The 20,712-nt window shown below is 41.0% G+C and overlaps 2 protein-coding genes across 6 annotated transcripts; both read left to right on the forward strand.

Moving 5' to 3' along the window:
- Window positions 1-95: 95 nt before the first annotated feature.
- LOC119914474 (oxysterol-binding protein 2-like) lies at window positions 96-12,235 on the forward strand. Of its 2 annotated transcripts, XR_005446781.1 has the most exons (15): window positions 96-597; window positions 1,656-1,861; window positions 5,341-5,591; window positions 5,734-5,902; window positions 6,404-6,515; window positions 6,616-6,682; window positions 6,856-6,993; window positions 7,097-7,342; window positions 7,449-7,569; window positions 7,743-7,846; window positions 8,157-8,252; window positions 8,786-8,970; window positions 9,097-9,317; window positions 10,101-10,311; window positions 12,011-12,235. XR_005446781.1 is itself a non-coding variant. In XM_038733788.1 (14 exons), the coding sequence occupies exons 1-14, from the start codon at window positions 437-439 to the stop codon at window positions 10,241-10,243; spliced, it is 2,220 nt and encodes a 739-aa protein (XP_038589716.1). In that variant the 5' UTR covers window positions 96-436; the 3' UTR covers window positions 10,244-12,235. The 2 variants fall into 2 exon arrangements, 1 of the variants encoding a protein (XP_038589716.1); XM_038733788.1 differs by having other exon boundaries at window positions 10,101-12,235.
- Window positions 12,236-13,317: 1,082 nt separating this feature from the next.
- Window positions 13,318-20,650, forward strand: slc35e4 (solute carrier family 35 member E4). Of its 4 annotated transcripts, XM_038733792.1 has the most exons (4): window positions 13,813-14,028; window positions 14,160-14,346; window positions 14,485-15,095; window positions 17,102-17,634. In XM_038733792.1, the coding sequence occupies exons 3-4, from the start codon at window positions 14,504-14,506 to the stop codon at window positions 17,632-17,634; spliced, it is 1,125 nt and encodes a 374-aa protein (XP_038589720.1). In that variant the 5' UTR covers window positions 13,813-14,028; window positions 14,160-14,346; window positions 14,485-14,503. The 4 variants fall into 4 exon arrangements, with proteins under 4 accessions (XP_038589718.1, XP_038589719.1, XP_038589717.1 ...); XM_038733790.1 differs by having other exon boundaries at window positions 13,318-14,346; XM_038733791.1 differs by lacking the exons at window positions 13,813-14,028; window positions 14,160-14,346 and adding an exon at window positions 13,318-13,580.
- The last annotated feature ends 62 nt before the right edge of the window (window positions 20,651-20,712 follow it).

The following is a 20,712-nucleotide window of genomic DNA, read 5'->3' on the forward strand; positions in this document are numbered from 1 at the left end:
AAAATCACAGTGAATACCATATGTGCGTGTCTCTCTCTTTCTCTCTCTCACACACACACACACACACAATCCTGCACCCATATGCTACAGTCCTGTGATAAGGACGTCATCATGATCTCCCCTCTCTCTCTCACATCCACACGCTTCATTATTACACGCTCACCCGCTGTATACTTATATGTAATAATGGATGCATTATCTGTCTCGTCCATGCTAAATCATTTAGCGTAACTAGATATTTTTAAAACAATCTCTTGTGGTAAAAGAGCTGACATAGCTTCACCAAACAGCTGCAAGCTAACAGTAGCTTCTAGCGGAGGATACAGTGCGGTGCAGCTAGCTAACGGTCCAGCTGTTGACAAGCTACAACTCTCTAGAAACTGCACCGGCTCTCCGTCCTTCCCGCTGGAGTAACGGTAGCGGCCAGGAGGAGCAAATGAACGAACTGGTGAAGAGTTTGCCCTCCCCGACCTTTCCGGGGCTCCACCTGCCGTGTTTGGATGCCCACAAAGGCTGGCTCTTTAAATGGACCAACTACCTGAAGGGCTACCAGCGGCGGTGGTTCGTCCTTAGTAACGGCCTGCTGTCCTACTACAGGTAACGGCAACTAACGGTCCTGCGACCAGACACCGTTTAAAGCTGCTTATTCGGTTAACATGGGAAGTTTGTAATGATTACATTTGTTAGCCGCATGTTGGCAGAGGTGGTCTGAGGAAAAAAGGGTTTTTTTAAATGGGGAAATAAAACTTTTTAACGTTAACGTTACCCTGACGGGTCGAAGAGGGAGTGCCCTAAATGACGACTAGCAACAACAACAAAAAAAACACCTGAGTCATTGCAATAAGATAACAATTTGCCATTGATGACTTGTGAATAATAATTACATATATTACTTTAACAACTAACCTAGATTACAAAGCATCCTTAAGTAATATTTCATGCGGATTACATACAGTGTAATACTAAGTTAACTATATATTTTATGTCAACTAGCTAGTTTAAGCTAACTAAAGTTAGTTGAGTTTGAGTTTTATTAGCTTCTACAATTTTAAATCAAACGACAAAGAAATTATATAGTGTTAACTGTAACCTTTATAAAACAATGATAAATTAACGTTATGGATGGAGATACATGCAAAATAAAGACATAAATAGGTTATGAAATAAAATGCAAAACAGAGGTTTGCTTCCAGTAACCTGACACAGCTTAAATGGCATGCAATGTGATACAATGTATGTCCTCTCTATATGTCTTGTATGTTATATGTCAGATACAAAACATGCCAAACAACAATGCTAACCTGCTTGTAAAAAAAAAACAGTACAACAGTATATTAAATCTGTATGAAAGAGCCACAGTCATGTAAGACAAAAAGGTCAAAGCTACAGTACATAGTGTCCAAAGCCTCTACAGAAATGTAGGCTACAAATTGTCCAAAGCTTGGCTTCACCATTGAGTCTTGATTGTTTGACTTATTGACTTATTGAATTATAGACTTATTGGTGATGCTATTTTAACTAAACTACTTTGAAATCATTCAAAAACGGATCTGCCCCGTTTTGTAAATGGGGCACAACAACATGGAAGCCGAGCAGAGTGTTCTGCGACCACATGCCACCATAAATAACTCACCTGCTTTGTTTGTTCCCCTCAGGACTCAGGCAGAGATGGCACACACCTGCCGGGGAACCATTCCTTTGGCAAAAGCGCACATTGAGGTGGGTGACACCTGCCACCTGGTGTTAACTAGTGGAGGCCGAAGCTACCACCTGAAGGCTACCTCTGAGGGAGAGTGTCAGCGATGGGTGTCAGCCCTGCAGCAAGCTAAGGCCAATGCTACTCTTCTGATGCATCACTCAGGTGAGATGGTCATTTTGTGTTCTGTGACCTGCATGTCTCACACAGTGTGTTTGCTTTCACTTGTTTTTTTTGTTGTTCTGATGTTTAACTGGTTTCTAGCTCTACTAATGTTTAGTGAATGTTCACACAGTACTGCCCCGGTGCAAAGAAATGTCTCAGAAATAATATGTACTTCAAAGGATCAAAATTGTTCACCTGAGAAAGCCTGAGGTAGACAAACTGTTTTTTTAACTAGAGCCTGAATGCAGACTCATTCAACCGAGACCCGCTTACCTAAATACATATTTCATTTATGTACAGCCTTTAGTGTTATGTAAACAATAAGCCACAAGAGGGCAGTGTTGTTCAATATTTTCTGATGGAAATGCAAAGTGTGTGACATGTGTAATCATGTGATTTTAAATTACATATTCCCTCAGCTATAATTCTTCAACATTCTCTACCTTGCGACCTTTTCATATAATATAATATGATATAATATAATAATAATAATAAATTACTGGATGTTTAAAAGAAAAAAACAGGAGAAAAGATGCACAGTGGGAATTTTCTCTCTCTCTTTCTTTCCCTCTCTGCTGCTCAAATGTGCAAAACACACATGCAGCTACCACCTCCCTCCCTCCCTCCCACTCTGTCTCCTTTCTCCCTCCCTGTCTCCTTCAGTATGACGACAGTGAGAGCTGAATGAAGTGACCTTCCTTTAGACTCCTCCTCCCGTTCTGGTAGCAGGACGAGTAAGAGAGAGAGGGTGTGAGCATTTTCATTGAAATATATTTTTCACAATACACTCTGTGGACAATAGGGAGGCACGGGTGCAGCCTTTTCAATGAGTGTTCCCTTGTAAGTAACCTGTTAATTATTTTACTATGAGCAGAATAAGGAAGGATTAATATAGAAGCTGTGTGCTTGCATGCGTGTGTATGTGTGTCTGTTTGTAATTGTTGCAGAGGCTGTGTGTTTGTGGAGTCCAGTGAGTTTGGCAGTAAATATGCTGATAGGATTTCTCACAGGACAGAATTCACAACAAAATGGGACCGTAATTTCAATCAGTCAAATGTGCCGTATGTTTCTCATTTGATTCGAACTGAATCCCACCTTTTCTCAGGATTATTACTGTAAACACAGCTGCTGGACGAATCCTTCCTAAGAGGTGTGTGCCTTTAAGCACACGTTAATGCTGAGTAAAAGGTTTGCAGCTGCAAGATGCAAATCATTGTTTTCTGTTGCTCTGACCATATTAGCATACGGAGACCATGACTGATGAGTGAGGTGTTAACACTGTATCTACCTTTTTTATAATAATGGACTTTGCCATAGTAGTGATTACAGTTAAAATACAAAACAGGATTTAAGGAGCCAAGCCCATTTATAAAATTGTACACATTTTTCCTGAGGTTTACCGCAGTTCTTAAATTGTGTTAAACAACTATTGTATATTTTGTCTTGATTGTTTTTCAATTCATTATTTTAATCAAAATTTATTATCTGACCACAGCTGTGCATGGTAATATCCTACTAATCTAATGTTTTATTCTTGAACAAACATTGGCAATACTGTTTGCGTCACACATTTTTAGAAAGTATAACTTGTGTTGTTATGTAGTCACAAACCTTTGTGTGTTTTGGTGAAGGGTGTGTGTGATGTGATTACAGATTATTATTGCATTAACCTTTGGTTATGGGTTTAGTTGCAACAATAGCAGGGCAAATGAATTGGCCTAATGTGTATTATAACAGCAGTAATTAAGTGGATGCTGCAACCACTGCATGTGTGCCATTTTTTAGAATATGCATAAATAAGTATTTGTTGTGAACCAAAATTCTAACCCCTCCGACAACCATTAAATCCAGGGTGAAAGTTTAACATGTGAGCGTGACAGTGAATCATATTAACTGTTTACAAGGAGGAAATGGGGTAGCTCAGGTTGTGCTGCAGCCAGATTTGAGCATATTACAGTCAGGCTTTGATTGCTTCATCTGTACTGCAGACGCTTACAGTTCATCCCTGATTTCTAACTCAGATTCTGTCTTCCCACTCTCTGTCCATATTGGTGCTCCCTCTTTCACATGTGGGTGTGTTTTCATGATTCAACGATGAGTCACCAGTTTATCTCAGATACTCCTATGTGAAAAAATAACCTGTTAGTATACAGACGAGACCAGTAAGCCTCCCCCCTACATGTATGTTGGTGGTCCATGGATGGTTTGTTATGGCTGTAAGAAGAAGTGTATGTAAACAGGTTGGATAGCATCTGGAGCAAATTCAGAATATAGTGTTTTAATGTAATGTAGTTTAACACCATGAGAACATAATTACTGCTACGAGAAAAAAAACACTATAAGTCAAGTGAGATCCTTTCCTCCCTACTGTATATGGGTCAAGAAACCATTACAGATGCCTGAAGGATTTTTAATCTTCTCCTCCTGAGACTTTGCTAATCCAGTTTGCCCTGATTGTTTTTATTTCTTTCCCCCTCTAATAGAGTGTAGTAGTTCATCTGCCTGCTTTGGTACTCACAGGCAATGCAGACACTGGCCTAGATTCAGTCAACATGATCGCGAGTTTTCAGATTACACACAAAATCAGTTTCTTTTAGCTGAGAAGAAATGTTTTGACCTAGAAAAGTTCCATTACATATGATGGAGGCAGTTGTTGGGTGTTTTAAAGTTGGATTATTTGTGTTGACGTTTATAACTGTCCAGAGTATGGTATGACACAAGCTGTGACAGAAGAGCTTTTTTAGGTGTCCTTTTAGGGTAAGAGGGTACAATGTACCCTCTCTAGCCTACAACATTTTGTGTGAACAAGGACTATTCAAAGCCTCAGAATTTATTTCATTCGATGTTGTGGTGCAGCCATACAAAATAGGGCATTTTTTATTCAAAAGTTGTACTTTTAATAGTGATTTAGTAGATAATGTTTTCTCTATCTTTTTCCTGAATTTTAAATTCAATATAAGGGGAATACCGACGACTGTAGGGTTCAAATAGTAAAGGAATTTTAAAGTTGATGTCATAATTGTTTCTTTTATGATGCCTAGTAATCAGTCCAGTCTCCCTGCTCTCCTTCTAAAATCCCTGAGACTGACGGTCCAGCTCATGTCAACCAAGGGGTAGAGAGAGAAAGAGAGGAGGGAAAGGGTAGTGCGTCATCTTTTTTTCTCCCTTTTCTTCTAAAAATAGCCTAGCCTCCTGATTGCACAGGCCTACGTTTCCAGGGCAACACTGTTCATTCACAGCTTTCCGATCCGAAGAAGGGGTGTGGGGGATCAGGGTGTGAAGTGTTATTATCTTCTTCCATCCGTTCCCCTCAAAACATTTCTCAATCTCAGTCTAAATTTAGAGTATTTAAAATGTTTTCATTTCATCACCACAAACACCCAAATTGCTCTGACACAATAAGCTATAATTATACCCTAGAATCTTTGGTTAATTATACAGTTTGTGCTCTCCCTTTACTTTTTTGTCTTTGTGTTTAGATGACTCAGGAGATGAAGGCCCTGTACCTCAGGAGGACCGAGCCCTAACCCAAGGGGTGCTCAAGACTCTGGCCAGCAAGCTAGATGACCTGAGCACCTGTAATGAGCTGATAGGAAAGCACGGTGCCGCCCTCCAGCGCTCCCTCAGCGAACTTGAGGAACTCCGCGGATCCACTGACAGCACAGACAAAGTGAAAGCTGTTAACGAGCGAGCCACCCTTTTCCGCATCACCTCCAATGCTATGATCAATGTGAGTTCACACAGGGCAAGTCTCAGCTGCTCTAACTACTGTAACTGGGAGGCTGATCCGTTGCAAGTGTCTCTTTTAATGAGAGAGTGCGGCTTGAGGGCTCTGCCGGCATCTTTTGATGTGTGTTGTGTTCACACCTCAGGCTTGTCGTGACTTTCTGGACGTAGCGGATTCTCACAGCCGGAGGTGGCAAAAGGCCCTGCAGCATGAGAGAGAGCAGCGCCACCATCTGGAGGAGACCATCGAACAGTTAGCCAAACAGCACAACAGCTTAGAGAGAGCCTGGAGGGAGAATCCCACCTCATATACAGGTGAGACATAACACTCTCTCTGTCTCTTAAGTATAGTTTCACAGAATAAGAGAACGGCCCTCTTCTGGCCAGTATTAGTGATGCACGTCTATCACAGAAAAGTGGCTCAGTCAGACATATATCTCAATTTTTAGTGCATTTTTCAACGTGGGAAGACAACGTAAAATAAACACCTAACGACAAAATAGCCCCCCTAAACTATCAGTTTAGTATAATGTTTGTTTGATTGTCAGATGTACAAATGTTGATGCCATAGTTTGAGTGTGTGAAGCAAAATATCTTAGTAAATGTCTACCAATTAATGGTGGCAAGTTGTTTTTTTTGACTTTTTTGAGCCACATTACATCATTTTACAGTGGTTCCAACTTGTAATCAGGACAGCAACTACTGTAAATCCCAGTTAAAAAGGCTAATACGGAAGTGATTTGTATATTGTATTGAATATTGTATATATATATATATATGATGTGTGTAAACCATCCCCTTGTCCTGTGTTTGTAGGTGTGGAGCGTTCTCAGGAGGGGGACGAGAGTGATGAGAATGACGAGTTCTTTGATGCCATGGAGGACTCCGCATTCATAACTGTGACTGCTAGTAGCGACATACAGCACAAGTGAGACATGATCTCTGTAGTAATCTCAGAGCTGTGGTCTAGAGCTGCCACAAGGACATTTACTTACTCACTGTATTTTAATTATGTTGCTTCCTCTCAGGCGCTCAGGGAGTAATCAGAGTGTGATGAGTGGAGGGATGTCCAATGACTGGACTCACAATGAGAACGTAGGTCCCGAGCAGTCTGATATCAATAAAATAAATGTATTTAAGGTGCCATACGCAACCATATGCACTTACACACACATTAAAAATATAATATCTTATCTGGCCTTTTCTTTGTGTGTCTCACTTTTTACATAAACTAAACCTTGGTGTTTTTTGTGTCTTATGTTTTTCAGGACACCTCAGGCACAAACCACATGCAGCTACAAAGAACAAGACGCACTCGTATTCCGGACAAACCAAACTACTCCCTTAACCTGTGGAGCATCATGAAGAACTGTATTGGCAAAGACCTGTCCAAGATACCCATGCCTGTAAATGAAAACTATATAGTATAAAACTGACTGTTAATATAGTTCTATAAATATATATACACACCACTTACAAGCAACATCTTCTATTTGCATGAGAATGCAGGTAAACTTCAATGAGCCGCTGTCGATGCTGCAGCGTCTGACTGAGGATCTGGAGTACAGCGAGCTTCTGGACCGGGCAGCTCGCTGTGACTCCTCTCTGGAGCAGATGTGTCTGGTGGCTGCCTTTTCTGTCTCCTCTTACTCCACCACAGTCCATCGCACAGCCAAGCCCTTCAACCCTCTGCTGGGGGAGACTTACGAGCTGGACCGATTGGAGGAGTATGGTTATCGCTCCATCTCTGAGCAGGTGAGACAAAGACTCATATCCATACAGGTATATTTCACACAAAGATACTTGTGGTTTCACCTGTATAGAGATAAGATTACCCCACTGTGAACATATTCTCTCTCAGGTCAGTCATCATCCACCAGCTGCTGCCCACCATGTGACGTCACAGCGAGGATGGACCTTGTGGCAGCATATCACTATTGATAGCAAGTTTCGTGGGAAATATATTTCTGTCATGCCATTAGGTAAAAAAGAAATAAAAGTCAGGAATTTACCTTGATGCGGTTCAGTGTATGGTATAATATATACCACTACAAGCCAGATATGTTCTGTAAAGACACAAAATATTTGATAGAACATGAATAATTTACCATCATCAGGTAATTATACAAGTATGTCTTTCTTCACTTCACTGCAGGAAACATTCACCTGCAGTTCCACTCAAGCGGAAACCATTATGTTTGGAGCAAAGTGACCTCAACAGTGCACAACATTATTGTGGGGAAACTTTGGATTGATCAGGTGTGTCCCTCTCAAGCGTCTTCCTACTTTTACTGTCAAAAACGCAACCCGTCTCTGACTTTGTGTGTGGGTTTGTGCTTATTTTTAGACCAATACAAACTGAAATTAACGTATAAGCTAGAATTAAAGACTAAAGACCTTCTACAAACTGTTCACTCCAACCAAAAAAAAAACAAAATTAGGGAACAGAAAGGTAATTATTATTCAGAAAGACAAAAACGGCATCAATGAGTAAGTGGGAGTGTGTGTATGTATGTGTTGTGTTACTGAGGGAAGTCACATCTGTTTTCCTGTCTGTTTCCGTTGGCAGTCTGGGGACATTGACATTGTAAACATCACTACCAAGGACACCTGCCGCCTCAAATTCTCCCCCTACAGCTACTTCTCCAGAGAAGTCCCACGTAAAGTAAGTCTGTTGTACAAAACAGCTAGCGTCTTTGTTGGCTGTCTTTGTTCAGATTTCACAGCATTACATATTTACATTTGCACAGTTGTATACTTGCCATGAGGCAAATGTCTACAGCCACACAGTCTGTGTCAAGAAGCAGATCTAACGTAGCTCTTGCCTAATATTGGTTCTTAATATATTCAACAAATCTTGTGTCCTCTATACTTAAGTGTTTATAACCTTCTAGAGATGTCCTATTCCTGAAATATGTGTTTGTCCGCATCTACTTACTGTAGAAAGAACTTGAAGTTACAGACTCATCAGCTAGTGAGGAGCAGGAGCCTAACTGAATATAAGATCCCTTAAACTTTTGTTATGTTTTTTATAGTGTTGTGGGCAAATTTGATAAATGATTCAAACATAAACTCTGAAGGAGCTGGTCAGAATAAAAATGTAAAGTAGTGCTCAGCTATAAAAATGTCAGTGCCTGGCAGTCAGAGCGTGCATGTAACTGATCTCTTCCTGTGTGTCATCGTCTCTGGTGTCTCTAGGTGACCGGAGTCATAGAGGACAAAGAGGGCACAGCCCATTACATCCTGTCAGGAACCTGGGACGACAAGATGGAGAGTGCCAAAATAGTGGACAGCAGCCAGGGATGCGGAGGCTCTGAAGGCAAACAAAAGACAGTTTATCAGACTCTTAAGCCCAAACTGTTGTGGAAGAAATATCCTCTCCCGTATGTTTATCTAATCGAACACCTTACTACCTCACCTTTATGATCTGTCCTCTCCTATTTCTCTTCCCTCTCTGGCTTACTGTTTGTCCTAATGTATGTGTGTCTCTACTATCTTTCCATCTCCAGAGATAACGCAGAGAACATGCACTTTTTCTCCTCCTTGGCCCTGACTCTCAATGAGCCAGAAGAGGGTGTCGCGCCCACTGACAGTCGCCTGCGGCCAGACCAGCGGCTGATGGAAGCCGGCCTGTGGGATGAAGCAAACAGCCAGAAGCAGCGTCTGGAGGAGTGTCAGAGGCTAGAGAGGAAAAGAAGGGAGGTGCAAGCCAATCAGGCCCTGGAGGAAGGTGAGAACAAGGAAAACAACAAGAACAATAAGGATTAATGTCTCCCTTCACTCAAAAATGGCTTTCGCTTATTGTAACTTCAGTTGGATGTTTGAGCTTCACTGTGCAGAATGATTTACATGCAGTATGACACTAGAAGGCTGTTTTCAAATTCTTGTGTTGAAGGGGGAAGGTTTCTCTGCTCCTTTTAAATCAGATTTTAACACATCAAAGTACGAGCATGATTATGTGACATCACAACTAGTTTGAAAGGTCCAATGTGCAATTACAGTGGAGTGTAAGATATTAATCTACAGCCTTAAATTTGATTTAATTAAAGGCAGTGGTAAAAAGAAGTCTTCAGTCTTGATCAGCAAACCTGCAGAGTAACTTTATATCTTAAAACATGTGTATCTTCATGATAGAGATTCTGCCTTTTACTACTTGAGATGTATTGCGGGTGGTGTTGAACTGCCTGTCTTTGGTCATTTTTAGTCTTGAAGTGAATCAAATAACGTTTTTGTCTATTTCTTGGAACATGTACATTCAAAAGCTAAAATGCAACTCTGCCACTAATTGCTAAGACTACTGCTTCAATTGGTGTTTATATGGAATTAATTGAAAAATCTTTTGGACAAACGAAATATCTTTAATCAAAACTTAAGTCCAGTAATCAGGATTCAGCTTTCTACTGGCAGTCTGGTTATTTTCAACAAAGAGTACAATAGCTCGCGTGGAAGCAGAAAGTAAGACAGAATAGCACAAATTCAAGTGCCTTAAGAAAACATGATTCTGTGTCATTAGGGCAAGACATCGAGGGTTACCAGCCACTGTGGTTTGAGAAGAGGACAGATGACACAACAAGAGAAAGCACCTATGTGTATAGGGGCGGCTACTGGGAGTCCAAAGAAAGGCAGGACTGGAGCCAATGTCCGGAGATCTTCTAGGACAAAAGTTCCGCTTACCCCTTGGCAACAGACAGGCTGAGTGGTTCCTCCTGATGAAAGGATATGCTGTGAGTTATGGACAGTGTGTGTGTGTGTGTTTGTTGTGTGTGTGTGTGTGTGTCAAAGAATTTCAAGCACAAAACAAGCTCCTGCTCCCTCAAGCTTCCTCCTCTACTAGAACTTGTGTTTTTTTAGAATGCATGGCCTCAGTTTGTGTCCGCTTACTGCAGAGAGGTAGTTTATGAGAGTACATAGAGTTCTCGTGTGTGTGGGGCTGAAATATTGACATATGCTTAATAGAAAAATGATTTCTGCACCACACCATGCCAATGCGTGTGTAAAGGGATAACTTGTGGGCAAGGAGTGCCGCGGATGTTTTAGTACAAGCATTGAATGTCTCATTCTCCTCAAAGCTGGAACAACATGTTCCTCATGCTGGGCTCTGACTGAGACGCCAGGCTTTAAAAAGGACCGTAGCAGGACAAAGCATTCATCTGCTAAAAAGCTTCACTTCAGAACTTTATTTATTGGTTTCCTTTGTTCTTGGGGACTTTTACTGTTCTGCTTCTTGAAATTAAACTATCTTGAAGGATTCACAGTTACTGTCCAGTCTTGGACACATTTTTAACAGACAGCCTGTGTTACAATCTGGGGATATGGAGTTTGAAAAGTTTACCAAGCTAACTAAAGACACTATTGAGTATGGGAAATGTAGGATCCGGCATTTTTGGAGCTTGAACCATACTAAGGACTAAAAGTCAGATGATCTCGACCTCTCCTGCATCTTTTTGACCACTCACTTTTAAAATTGACCCCAAACTATGGAGATACAACAGTAAGTTGCCACTACAAATATCTTAAGACTGAAGTCCCACTGAAGTATAAATCTGCTAAACCTCTGGGATTTTCTTCACCAAGGAATTATATCGGTGCTCGATGGTAATTTTAGCCTTATTTATATAATGAAGTAGTAAGTCCCTAGTAACCTGGCAGACTATTTTTTTTTTTTGAGGGGACTTGTATACTTCAGGGTGAATTTAATTAAATATCAAAATATCAGGGTTTATCATCTTGGTAAGTAGAAACAGACTTGTTTCCCCTTGTTAAAACAGTAGAAATGGCTAGCTCTATGAGTGGTTTCTATATTGAAAACTATGTTGCATTATTTGAACATGTCAGCAATAACACAACTCGCAGTCACTTAAGAAGAAAATACTCCCAAGTCAGAAAGATGTGTTTTAGTATCAGTATTCTATAAACCGAATGATAGTTATGTACAGAAGTCTGATTTATACACATCAGTCAATGACTGGAAAACAAGTATTATATTACAAATAAAAGGCTTAGCAATACATTTGCTAAGGCTTTTGTGTGAAAGCAAGGACTGATGTACATTAGTAGTAAATATACATTATATAACCAATATTAACCTATTTATTTATAGTTTTAAGCTTACTGTTTATTATAACATGTATGACTGCCTGGCTGGTTTTGGCCTGTATATAGCAAGAATATAATAGATATAGAATCAGCTGATTTAAATCACTGTAAGAAAATATTGTTTCACGTTACTTGAACGTTCACACTTTGATCACTACTTAAACTCTATTTGTGTATACATAATCTTAAATGGAGTCAAGATTGTATACCATTTAATGAGATCCTGGGGTAATTAAAATATGAACAAGTTTATAAGATACAGTATATAATACTGATGATGCAAATAAGTGTTGTTCAAATAAAGCACAATGTTTTGTTTTCCTGCAGGTAACGATACATGCTACATAAACTCCATGGCAGCGTATAGCTATGCATGATTTTAGAGTGCTGAAGCACTTCTGTATTGAAAAACCTCTTCACCCAGCTAACTGTTTGTGGACTTTCTGAAACATGATGTGAACTCACCTTTTGTGCCCAATGACCTCAAAAATTATCATTTTTGAGCTCAAATAAAAACATAAAGCTGTCACCGTGCTGTTGTTTACTGTCAAACCAATGTTGTTTCAATCTTTTACTCACGAGGGACAGATGATACAGAAGACGTCCCGAGAAACAGTGTCTGTCACGATGCCTCAAGGCCAACAACAAACAATGTCTCCTGGGACACTGTCTCTGGTCTGAGGTTGAATACCAGCTGCTGTCACAAGTACAAAATAACAAACCAGATGCCAGAAATGTCAATAAATAAAAGACTTGCTAAAGGATATTTGGATATTTAAACATCCCATAAACTTTATCTCATGATAGTACTCCATTATGTGTCACAGCGTATTTCCCAGAACTATGTAATAACATAATAACATTATTGTGGTTCCTTTAAAAACTAATTCCACAAAGTTCTTAACAAAATCAAGAAAAACTGAGACTGATTTCTGATGTCTAGTGTCTGAACTTCATGGAAAAAGGTTTTGTAAGCCTGCCTGGGTTTTTGCAGGAATTAAAGGGTCAAAGATGTAGCCAGTTAACTTAATTATAAATTCTACAAACAGATGCAAAACAAGCATGTGGATCACTAACTTCTTTGAATGGCCAACCTTCTAGGATGCCAACATGTATGTGAATTGTGAACAGTGTTGGGTTTTTTCGGTACAATTGTGGCTTATTTTTTAAAATGGTTTGCATTCATTTCAACGGGGCTTTCCTGCAGACTGAAAACTGTTGGTGCATCTGAAGCTGATTGTTGTTCAAATCCACAGTAGTACAGCATGATGAAATTGTGTGTCTGGTGTTTGTCCCAAGGAAAGCTCCTGTCCTGATGTGCCAAAGAAAAATCAGTAACTAAGTTGTTTAATTGCTGTAATTCCCTCGATGGTGAAGAAAAGGTAAAGACATTGCATGTACTTTCACCTGAACTCAACTGTCATTCAGTCACAAACCCCCATCATGATTTTCACGGTGGATATTTCAATAAAGTTTACTGCATGCCCTTAAATAGCATTATTAACCAACCCACCTCCTTATTTCCTTGGTGTACTTGGTGTACTATACTTACTTTAAACCAAACAAAGAACATATTTATTGGTTACGTCAATTATTTGCATTTTGAAAATTAAAGCCGGATGTTGCCACCTGTATGTTTCATTTATTCATCCTGTCATAGAACACGAGTACATCATTGTCATTGGATGGCTCATGATCATGTGAGGCTCCAACACTTCGAAACCTGCACACAGAGATGTTGCGTCCAGCTTGCACCATATGGTCTGAATACTCCTCCTGTAAATGAGTGGCATCGCCCTTTAAACTAAACCATCCAGTAACAATCGCTTCGGCCTGGCTGGCAACGCGGTGGACCGACTGGCGGAGATTTGGGGGGTGCTGCCAGTGTAATAACAAGGTAGAAACGATGAAAACTCATCTTTTCAGAAAACGTCAGTGACCGCAGTCGTGTTGTAGCTAACATTCATTGTACTGTAAGCTGACGCCGCGTCCAGCCACGAGCAGCGGCTGCTGCCTTGTTATGTAGCTGACCTAACGTTAGCTAACGAGCGTTAGCATGACAGCATATAAACCGAGAGCAGAGAGACATGCAGCTGTTTGGTGTCGAGTGACAGCTCAGCGAAGTTAACCCACCTTGCCCTTCCGGCAAGCTAACGTACTAACGTTTAGTGTGTTAACGGTTACAAAGCCGCCCTGCTGTGCGACAGAAAGAGCCGTTAATTCAAAGCCGCCGTCCAACGCCACACGGTGCGAGCTTGTGTTTGGGAACAACAGTTTGATTTGTCAGGCTTTCCCTCTGCTCCGGTGCCTGTCAAGAGAATCGCAAGATCTCCTCGGGCAATTAGGTAAGCTGCTATTTAAAGCCAGCCAAAACATAACTCATGTGAGCTGCTGCTGTCTGATATTACAACATTTAGACACAGACGTATCCAGTGCGTTACCTAACTTTGCTCATGATGTTTACTACGCTGCTGAGGTTTTTGGTGCATCACACCGAGTCGTCACCGTCAGTCCATTACTGCATGTCGGGATCATAACCAATCCCATCAGTCCTGTCGTGAGGAAGGCGCGTACTGTTTTCCAGCCCGCCCCGAGCGGCTCTCTTCATCCCTCCCTTCTTGCCAGTCCTCTTGGTCCGGCGTATGTCATTTCGCCTGCGCAGGGTAAGTTACACAACCAAAATAGAAAAGCGTCTGCAGGCGGTGCTCACAGGCAGGTTATATTCGCGATTTAAAGCCGGTTCGGTCATGCGTTGTATTTGGAAATGAGAGCCCTGGACTCAACATGTGTTTTCCTTTTAGAGAGAACAATGATACGAACATGATCAGCGCCGATGGCCTCTCTAAATGCGAGGCGACTCTCCAAGACAGAGGCAGGAGGAGGCCACCCGCAGAGATGCTCCATCTGCTGTCAGCTGTCATTGTTTGGCTGGTGACGGGAACCACCATCTCCAGCCTCAACAAATGGATATTTGCTGTTTACAACTTCAGGTATCCTCTGCTGCTGTCAGCGCTGCACATGCTGACAGCCATAGTGGTGGACTATGGGCTGATCAAGCTGCGGGTGGTCCGTCACAGAGGGGTTGGAGAGCAGGACCTGACCCCCAACGCAAAATGTAAGGTGTTCCTGTTGAGTCTGACATTTTGTGCCAGTATCGCCTTCGGGAACATGGGTCTGAACTATGTCCAGCTGTCATTTGCACAAATGATCTACACTACCACTCCGCTCTTTACTCTGGCCATCTCCTCTCTGATCCTGGGCAAGCAGCATCACTTCCTCAAATACACAGCCATGATGCCCATCTGCCTGGGAGCCTCCTTCAGCATCATGGGAGAGGTCCAGTTCGATCAGACCGGCTGCTTCTTTGTGTTTGCAGCGACTATGTTGAGGGGAGTCAAGTCCATTCAGCAGAGTAAGTAAGACTTCTGCTGTATCACTTCAGTGCTTTCTGTCCTGCTTGTCACCCCGCACTGTGGAACTTAACATTTATGTTTTGTTGTGTTTTTGTAGTTGCTATAGAAAGCAACCTTTGTAACTGAAATACTCTTTTTTTATATATACCACAGACATCTGAGGTTATTTTACTGTTTCCACCCCGGACACCACAGCAGTCTGCGGTCCTGGAACTTTTTAGTGATTCAGTGATTCACCCCTCAGTCCAGTAACACACTCACACATTAAGGTGGGATGTCACAGTGGTACATTTTCTGGTTTCTCAGGGAACAAGATACAAACATCAGTACGTGTCTATAAGTAACAGTGGGCAGGGTTTCTACACAACCTGAGGACGAGCTGATCAGTCTACAAACAGTCAGTTTTTGAAGGTCGGAAAAGCTCAGAAAGGCTGGAAGTGACAGATACGTTTCACCATCTGGTCAGCTGATAGATTCGTGGAGGCTTTTAAAAAGTTTCTCTTAATTTGCCACCCATTTTTTCTGAATAGACTACAAAAAATTCCAAAACAAATACAGAGGCCCAGAAAACACTGACTGCACTCAAAGGATGTGTTCTTTCTTGCAGAATTAGAAAGGAAGACATGCTGTTCCTAGAAAATGTTAACATGGTGAAATAAAGAGACTTTCAGTTCAAAACACCCATTTTAAGATTTGAATCTCAAAGTCACGTGAGTAGGGCCTTTACTGCCTCATCCAGTGTGCTTATTTATCTAATGTTCTGTGCTCTCAGGGAAGGAATTTGTGGAAGGAATTGCTTTAAAGTTGGTTCTTGTGTGCAGTGGATTAGGCTCTCTAACATCATTAGTCTACACAGCGCCGTAGTTGGCAGAGGGAAAAAAAAAAGGGAAAGTAATGTCTTTCTAAAAATATATAGAGGCCCTGCATGTAATTGTTACGTAACACTAAAGCAGATATTCAGTTTGGCTCAGAAGGATGTTCAGCTACATACTTTGTACCTGGAGGAGCAGAGGCAGGCTTGTGACCAGAGGGGTCACTAGTTCAAAAAAATCCAGTATAGCTGAATAGTGAAAACCCATACTGCAAGACTGTAAATGTGTTTAGAAAGTTGACATTTTTCTCAACAAGAAGGACGAATTTAAGTCCTGCTTTTGCTTTTGGAGCAGAATTTATAAACTATGTTGAGTAGATTGAAGCTGCTGCGTGTTATTTTATGTTTTCATGACTAAAACTTTTGAGTTCATCCTGAGGTGCCAAAGTAGCCGAGGGATGTTGTCTCAAGTTTCAACAAGCTATTTTCATCCTCTCTGGCTTGTTGTTGTAACAGTTTCCATTATACGTTCTTTTTTCTGACACACTTTGGTAGTGCACCTGTTTGTTGTTTCAAGGCCCAGAGTGAGAGCATTTTTGCAGGTTTGGCACATTATGTCGGTAAACGCAAGTGTTTACAGTGAGTGAACAGTGTTGGAGCTGCCTTCGCTCTTAATAAAACAAGGTTTCATGGAGTGTTTGACTCCTACATGTCCAGACATCCAGTTTCCAAATGGGTGTTTTGCATAATTTCCTGCTATCAGACAGCTTCAAAGCTTGTCAAACTTTTGAATGAGCTGATCAGTGAACAGAATAGAGTCTGGCCTCGTTATTTTGACACAGGAACCTTCTGTTATGTCACCTGAACAGTCCACTAAAATACTGCATGTTTCTTAAAATATTTGAAGTGAGAAAACAGGCCTTGTAGTTGCTGAATCAGATTGAAGGCAGCAGGAAAAAAATAGTTTTGATGTCTCTCTGGTCTTTACGCGCCCATACATTTCTGTGTTTACTTCAGGCAAAGAAAATCAAGTCTGCAAGCTATTTTGATCCTCTCTGTCACTTGTTGTTTCAGTACCCCATATAAATTTCTGTGACACACTTCAGTAGTGCAGGCCTTGACACATGATACTGTATGTCGATTAAAAACTACATCATGTCTCTAACCACCGCACATGTTTCTCTATGTACTCAGGCATCTTACTCCAGGAGGAGAAAATCAACTCTGTGTTCCTGCTCTACCTGATGTCCATTCCTAGCTTCTGCATCTTGGCCGTGGCAGCTCTGGCCTTGGAAAACTGGGCTGTGCTGGAGTCGCCGCTGCATTACGACTGCCACCTGTGGGTCTTTATCTTGCTCAGCTGCCTGGGCTCAGTCATGTACAACTTGGCCAGCTGCTGCGTCATCACACTCACCTCTGCCGTCACTCTGCACATCCTCGGCAACCTGAGTGTGGTGGGAAACCTGCTGTTGTCTCAGCTGCTTTTCGGCAGCGAGCTATCCGCCCTCAGCTGTGCCGGCGCGGTGCTGACATTGTCTGGCATGCTCATCTATCAGAACTCAGAGTTTATCGTCAGCTACATGGACGCACGGAAGGCCAAAGCTAAAAAGTCCAGAGAGGTGGATTTTCACACTGTAAGTGGAGAGGACTTGGACACAGGTAGTGCATCTGAACCAACATATCATCAGCAGAGAACAGACGGGAAACAGGAAGACAAAATGGACTGAACTGACAAGATGAAGGAGAGAATAAAATGTTGAAGGATAAAGTGGGAGTTCTGTGTCTTTAAAAGGGAGTGTGACCTTTTAAGGCCATCGTCACTGATGATGTTTTCTTCCTCACTGTGCCAATTTATTTCTCCTCTGGTCACACAGAAATGGAGTCTAAAGACAGGAAAAGGTGGCCTTTATTTATCACAGTGATGGTTAAATTCTCTCCTTCATCTGTAAATCACTCATACATAGCCTATAGCGGTATATGCATGCATGTGCACACTAAACTGTTTGATACCTCATGAGGTATTCACACTGTCACTCATACTACTCCACTGTGAAAATGTGCTCTTTTACAGAGGGCTCTAATCGATATTTTGGGTGGCTGTTGTGGATATTGCAGGCCACATGTGAAACTGAGGTGAGGCGGGGCTGAGAGAACACTCCCCCTCATATCTGAACTGGCACAATTTGTAATAAAAATGTATATTAATAGTACTGTTACCTGACATTCACCCGGCCCTGTCATGGTAGGGGACTGGGGTTTTTGGCAGCTTTTTTTGTTGTTCGTATGTGAAGCAGGGAGCTTGGTATAAGGACACTAAAACTTTTTTTAGAGACAGAAGTTACAGTGATGGACAAAGCCAACATTTCTGTGCAATGAGATGCCTCTTTTCCTCTACTGAAGCACATTTTAATAAGAGGCCTGAACGCTGTGTTTTGTCCTCTCCTGTAAACCTCTGGCTTCCCACTTAAGGCCTAGATTTTGTTCTCATACCATTTTTAAAAGATTGTCTCTGTAGAATTAGTTCAGTTATTTCCATCTTTTACAACAGCACGCTCGCTGCAGCAGTCCTCGATAATTAGGTTCATGAGGTCTCTAAGGAGTGTCACTCAACTTTAGCTGTCTTTTCCCTGCGGAAGACATGAGGAAAATGAAGATTGAGCTGTCCTTTAAGGTCGCTTCTTAAATCTAACCTGTGTCATTTGTTAGGTTGAATTTTTCCCTTTTTGTGGGTGACATTTTCAAAAAGAAAATTTCCATTTTTTTGTATGTATGTGGAAAAAGATATTTATTTTTGAATGGCCATAGCAATCACTTGCTTTGTAACGCTGTAGATTTTGGTCCTGAAGTATCTTGCCTACATGTAATATTAGACGGCACTAATGTCTCCTGTCTTCTCTCTTTAGGGAAAAGTCAGGTATATTAGGCAGAAGACTGCATGCCGTTGAAAGCATCTTAAAAGATCTGGGATGCCTGATAGGTACATTCCCTCCTACATGTAGGGCATGTCAAAAGTTTATTTTGAAAGTGTTCTTAGTCCACTGTGTGAAAATCAAAGACTGTATAAAAGTAGTGGACGTAGCCACTGTGACTTCACCCATTTGTTTGTGGACTACTGTTTTGAAGCCTCGAGTTTGATATTTTGGCGGTTGCCATCTTGATTGTTTGTTTGTTTTTGTTTTTTTGGGTGGGGGTGGAGCCAAAAGTTACCATATTTTGATGAGAGGGTGGAACTGGGGAGGAGCTAGGTGTGGAGCTGAGGTTATCAGCTAACAATAGTGCTAGCTAGCTTGTTTACCCAGGTGCATCTGTAATTCACATCTTCAAAACTATCATGTTAATGGGATACTAATTTTAGCTAGCAACAGGTAAATGTGGTAGTGACATGTCAATCACAAGGTATCCATTCTCTAAAGCATACCTTACTTTTTCATCTATTTCACTCTAAATGGGACCATATTTTAAAAAATGAACATTGTGCTATATTGAAGAAGACTTGAAACTAGTGATTGAGACCATGAATTCATTAGGAAGGTGTTTACTGAGGTAATAAATCAAGTGAGATCATTTTCTCTGTCACTTCTTTACAATACTTCTTTTTGTTGCATCCAGTGGAGTCGCCCCCTGCTGGCCATTAGGAAGAATGCAGGTTTAAGGCACTTTATACTGGCTTCACTTTTCAGACCCAGAGGCTACATCCACTTCTTTTGTACAGTCTATGGTGGTAATACTGGTTCTGTCAGTGACTAGACATGCTAACGTCCTGTTTTGAGCTCTCCCAAAACAACAAATAACAGAAGAAGTTTTCCGAACAGCCGCCACGTTTTCTGTATACAGTATTTTGCCGTAATGATAACTGCTGACAGGATTGTATGTTGAAAGGTTTTACTAAATGTATCACTGATAACATTTCAAGGTGCCATTGATAAAATTACACTGTCCTGAGCATCATATCATGTGATCCTTGATGCTTTTCAAAATATCCCAAGAAAGAAATGAACCAGTTTGCTTTGTTTTAAAATTTCAAAACACTAACTGCTGTTGTCAGCAATTCTCAATTACAAGTTTAAAGAGAATGTACAGCAGATCATTTCATTGGTTTTACCTTATTGATTACCTCAGCTGTTAAATAGGACTTGTTATGCCCTTGTGGTCATTGATTACTAACTTTTTGGACTGAGATCAAGGAGCTTTTCAATACCCAGAATAGAACTGCAGCATGTGTATGATGGATTTTATTGTGGTCAATAAAGAAGACATCTGATCACAGATGTCAACATATGCTAAAATAGAACCGCCTCAGCCATCATTGTTTTGGTTTTGTAACCTCAGTTTGGAAGGTTTGGCTGCTCATGTTGGGTAGATGATGAGCGTGGGGAAACAGACAATGTGTACATATTGGTTTGGATTGTTTGCAAAGCTACTTTGGTTGTAAATAGTTATTTTATTATATTTATGTATTTTCTAGTCATGTTACTGTTTTAAACTGTACTGGTTAAAGAATGAAACGTTTGCCTCATGCCTTATTTGGACATTATGTAGATAAGAAAGGATTGATGATTTTTATTTGTTGTTTTGGTCAAATTGTTTGTTTAATACTTTGAATGCCAACAGCAGCCACACTTGCTTCTGTTTAGGGGCAAAGATGTGGGTGATTCATAAAAACATGATCTGCAATTGCTTGAATAAAAATAAATGGGCTGGTACAATAATAAACAATAAAGAAACCAACCCCCTTATTACGGAGTCTGAGTTGTTGTCTGCATCAAATAATTCTGTCACTGTTAAACCTGCATATTTTAGTTAAA

This window comes from Micropterus salmoides, unplaced genomic scaffold (assembly GCF_014851395.1).
Source record: "Micropterus salmoides isolate LMB-PRFRI ecotype aquatic unplaced genomic scaffold, ASM1485139v1 Ms_hic_scaffold_20, whole genome shotgun sequence".
Taxonomy (NCBI): Eukaryota; Metazoa; Chordata; class Actinopteri; order Centrarchiformes; family Centrarchidae; genus Micropterus; species Micropterus salmoides.